The 4,558-nt window shown below is 46.6% G+C and overlaps 1 protein-coding gene across 1 annotated transcript in view; it reads right to left on the minus strand.

Moving 5' to 3' along the window:
* Nucleotides 1-4,558, minus strand: part of lamb1b (laminin, beta 1b) — a 25,327-nt gene that overhangs the window by 1,824 nt on the left and 18,945 nt on the right. Inside the window, exons 24-32 of the mRNA XM_008315445.3 lie at nucleotides 4,007-4,376; nucleotides 3,309-3,493; nucleotides 2,664-2,905; nucleotides 2,385-2,588; nucleotides 2,039-2,183; nucleotides 1,733-1,940; nucleotides 949-1,090; nucleotides 655-831; nucleotides 410-569 (exon numbers count right to left, since the gene is read on the minus strand). Of these exons, the coding sequence (XP_008313667.1) occupies nucleotides 410-569; nucleotides 655-831; nucleotides 949-1,090; nucleotides 1,733-1,940; nucleotides 2,039-2,183; nucleotides 2,385-2,588; nucleotides 2,664-2,905; nucleotides 3,309-3,493; nucleotides 4,007-4,376 (1,833 nt within the window). The remainder of the gene's footprint in view (nucleotides 1-409; nucleotides 570-654; nucleotides 832-948; nucleotides 1,091-1,732; nucleotides 1,941-2,038; nucleotides 2,184-2,384; nucleotides 2,589-2,663; nucleotides 2,906-3,308; nucleotides 3,494-4,006; nucleotides 4,377-4,558) is intronic.

The raw sequence follows: 4,558 nt of genomic DNA on the forward strand, positions 1-4,558 counted from the left end.
ACCAGGGCTGTTGTAGCTAACGTTAGCTCTGGTGTCTGTACCAGGGCTGTTGTAGCTAACGTTAGCTCTGGTGTCTGTACCAGGACTGTTGTAGCTAACGTTAGCTCTGGTGTCTGTACCAGGACTGTTGTAGCTAATGTTAGCTCTGGTGTCTGTACCAGGACTGTTGTAGCTAACGTTAGCTCTGGTGTCTGTACCAGGACTGTTGTAGCTAACGTTAGCTCTGGTGTCTGTACCAGGACTGTTGTAGCTAATGTTAGCTCTGGTGTCTGTACCAGGACTGTTGTAGCTAACGTTAGCTCTGGTGTCTGTACCAGTATGGTTGTAGCTAACTGTCCTGTAGCATTTACAGCGTGTGTGTTTGTGCGTGTGTGTGTGTGTGTGTGTGTGTGTGTGTGTGTGTGTTTACCTCCCAGTCTCTGGAGTTTACTGCTGCTCTGGTCCAGCAGCTCTCTGGCCTCCCGCTGCAGCTCCTCTGCTCTCCTCCTGGCCTGCAGCACTGACTCTCCCTTATCCTCCACCAGATCCTCCACCTCCTCAAGCTTCTCCTTCACATCCACCTCAAACTCCTACACACACACACACACAGACACAGAGAGATGTTACAGGGACCAGTCAGAGTTGTCTCTGAAGTTCTGATGGTGATCATGTGACCTTCTGGGCCGTCTCCGCATCCACAGTGGCCTGGTCAGCGACCAGGTTGGCCGTCTCTGCCAGTCCGGTCACTTCCAGATGGTTCTGTCTCAGCAGACCGGCCTCTCTCTCCAGCTGAACCAGACGACCCGTGGCGTTTCCGAGCTTCAGCTCCGACTGAGCGGTTTGTGACTCAACCTGAAACACACACACGTTTGCTAATAACCCTTTAACAAATATATGTCTGATGTTTATCATCACCATAACACACACACACACACACACTCGGGTGTCCAGTCTCCCGCTCAGACTCACAGACTGCAGCAGGTCCACCGTTCCTCTGGTGTTGTTCTGGACCAGCTGGATCGTTTCTGCTGCGACGCCGTGAGCTCGTGCCGTCTCCTCTAGAGCCGCCTTCACCGACTCCGTTACTTCCGTCACCTGTGACGCTTGTTCACTGAGGAGTGAAAACACCGTTTATGTTATTTTAATTAGCGAGACAAAAGGAGAAACATTTGATTGAAAAATTGAAATAAAAAAAATAGCCATGTTAAAGTCAAAATCACGTCAAAGAGCTAAAAGTTAGCCAAAAAAAGCTTGACATGCGGGAAAATTTAGCGTAGCATTTTCACAAAAACAGATGCTAATGATAACTAAAATTTTGTTAAAAATTAACCAAAATGTCAAGGAATTACTAAAAAAAAGCTATTAGAAAACTTGTACAAGCTAAAAGTTAGCCACAAGAAGCAAAAATTGCTGAAGGATTGCCCTCAGAATTAAAAAAAAAAATTAATACCGTTATGTTACTTTAACATTGGGGTAACTTTAGTAAATAAATATAACACCAAAATAGCCAAAAAGTATTTCAGAAATATCTTAAAATTAGCTGAAATACAAATTAATGTTAGCCAGAAACAAAATTAAAGATTCAGCTAAAGGTTAGCTTAAGCAGTTAAAGATGAACAAATTACTCGGAAATAATTTCTAAGCAGTTAAAGATGAACAAATTACTCAGAAGAAGAAGAGTGAGCCGTCATTGTGAAAATAAAACAGTAAAAATAGACAAACAAAGAAGTTAGCCTATTTTAGCCTGATGTACCTAGCATCTTTAGCCTCCTTCAGCAGCTCCTCTGCCGTTTGAATGTCCTCAGCGCTTTGATTCAGGATGTTCTCCACACTGGTCAGCGTTCCCACCTTCTCCCTGATCTCCTGCGTCAGCTCCTGGAGCTTGTCTGCAGAGGCGGGCATCTCCAGAGCCAGCACCTCATTGGCCACTCTCTCGATGACACCCACGTCAGCCTTCTCGTCTGGTTTGTGGTAAACAACAAATTAAATATCACAACAACAACAACAAAAACCTCAGATTTGACCTGACCTGAGGACAGAGCAGAGTGGCGACACCTACTGGTGAGAAGTTCTCGTATCTCCTTGATGAGGTGACGCAGCTGCTCGTTGTTCTGCTCCACCCTCTCCTTGCTCTGGTTGGATCTGATCAGAACCTCCATGGCGTTAGCTTTGGCTTCGTTAGCACGAACGTTAGCATCCCACACCTGAAGCATAATCAGTCATGAGCTGTCAACAAGTTAGCTGAACTAGCTAAGTTAGCCAAAATATCTTAAAATTAGCTCAAATACCAGGACTTAACCAAAAAAACATTTAGTTAGTCATAGATATAGTGGAAATAGCTAATAGTTTAGCAAAAAAAAAAAAAAAAAAAAAAAAAAAAAAAAAAACTTTTCCTGTGTCCTCACCAGCCTGGACAGCTTGTCCACCTCCTGCACAGCTGCTTTGATCTCCTGGTCCAGATCTTTGGCTGACGTCAGAGCAGCCTGGGAGGAGGAGACCAGACCTCCACAGTTTTCACCTCCACACTTAGGAGCTCCATCCTCATCTACACAACCCAGACCTCCACAGGAGGAGCAGGAGTCTCCTTCAGCGGCTTCTCCTCCGCACGTCTGGGGGACAAAGAGAAGAGGAGTTAAAGAAGGAGCTGTGCTCTCCTGGTGGGGTCAGCGCCCCCTACGTCTCACCTTCTCACTGAGGGACTTCAGTTCCAACTGGTCCAGATCAGTGGACAGTTTGTCCAGCTTCTGGGAGTTCCTCTGCTCCTTCCTGTCAAACTCCTTCTGGCTGCTTTGAAGTTTGTCCTCCGTGGACGCCCGCACTGACGCCGACTGCTCCACCGTGTTTCCTGGGCTGCTGGTGGACAGGTTGGCCCTGAACTCAGACGTGGTGGACACAGAGTAGGCCTCACTGATGGTGTCCAGAGCTCCTGAAAACACACAGGTGACAGCACGCTAGTTAGCCTTTTAGCTAACTGTTAGGAATATCTTTGCTAATTTGTTAAAAGATTGACCAATGGTTTGCCATATTTTTGTCTTTACCAATGTTTAACTCTGTTCCAGGGTCGCCAAACATACGGCCCACGGGCCAAAACTGGCCCACTTGGGATTTCAATCTGGCCCACCTGATGAATTTTAAAATGAGTTTGACAGACCTACTCTACGGTCTGTTCTTAGCAATATTTTGCTAACCTTTAGCTATTACACTTCTCCTCACCAACAGAAACCCGGTCGTCTTATTTAGCTTGATTCCGAATCAAACATTCCAACGTTAAAATGTCCTTAGCTAACATTTAACGTTAACATTTCGATCAACCCTTAGCCAGAGCTCACCCTGGATGTTGGCGTTCTTGGCGTCGTCCACCTGTCCTATCAACTCCTCTACACTCAGCTCCAGCAGCTTCGCTTGCTCCCGCAGCTCCTCCAGGCTGAAGTCTGTAGCGTTAGCGTCATTGTGGAGGAGGTGCAGCGTCTCCTCTGTGGAGTTCAGCTCCGAACTCAGGTAGGACGTCACACCGCTGGCAGAGAGAGACAGAGGTTAGCTGCTACGTCTAGCACCAAACGTTTAGCTAATTGCACTACACACAATGTACCCTAGGCTAGTCCGGCTAACTTTGAATGATTTGGTTTGATAACTTTTAGCAGCGTTTGCTAAATTAGTGACTAACCTTTAACCTTTTCTGTATGACTTTTTGATATTTGTGTAATAGCAATCGATACATATAAGCTAATATTTTAGGCTAAATTTAATTTTTTTCTTCAACGTTAAAGTTAGCGTGAAATAAAATTGAACTTCAGTTAGTAAGTTCGTAGTAGTACTACTATTAATTTGATGTACTTTGAAATATTTGATGTTATATATTAGTTAGCTATATTATTAGCCTTATGTGCTAGCTTGCTGTTAGCTTAAATCTTTTGTTGATTATGTCACTGATTTGCCTCATGCTCAGATCTTATTTTTTTTACAGCTAATCTTTTTGATCTATTTCAACATGTAGTTCTGTGTCGACGTTCCTCCGTGGAGAACCTACAGGATCTGATTCATGAGCTCCTGGATCGTCTCTAACTTGACAGCCGCAGGGTTGCTCTCCAGGACGTCCCTCACGGCTTTGGAGTTGTTCTCCAGGCTGGCGATCAGCTCCTTGTACGGCGCCGTCAGGCCGGTGCTCTGCAGCTCCGTCACCTGGGCCTCCAGCCGCTGCGTCTGGTTCTTCAGCTCCTGCACCACCAGGTCCCAGTTGGCGAAGCAGCTGTGGCAGGGTTCACAGTGGGGGAACTCGCCCTGGTGTCCGCGGGCGCATTGGTCGCAGCGGGGACCGGAAACACCGTCCAGACAGGAGCACTGACCCGTGGCCCGGTGACACTGGGGGCTGGAGATCCCACGAGGATCGCAGTCGCAGGCTGGAAAAAAACGCCGAGGGAAACGGAGGGAAAGTCAGTGATGGAGCCACGGTTCCATCAGTTCATCATCAGAAACAAACAGAACATCATTGTTTTCACTTTTTCACTCTGAGCTGTGGTGAACAAACATGTCCACTGACTCCACCCCGGAGGTCACGCTGACCTCAGCGGGGTCATGACTG

Source organism: Cynoglossus semilaevis, chromosome 8 (genome assembly GCF_000523025.1).
Source record: "Cynoglossus semilaevis isolate Cse_v1.0 chromosome 8, Cse_v1.0, whole genome shotgun sequence".
Lineage (NCBI taxonomy): Eukaryota > Metazoa > Chordata > Actinopteri > Pleuronectiformes > Cynoglossidae > Cynoglossus > Cynoglossus semilaevis.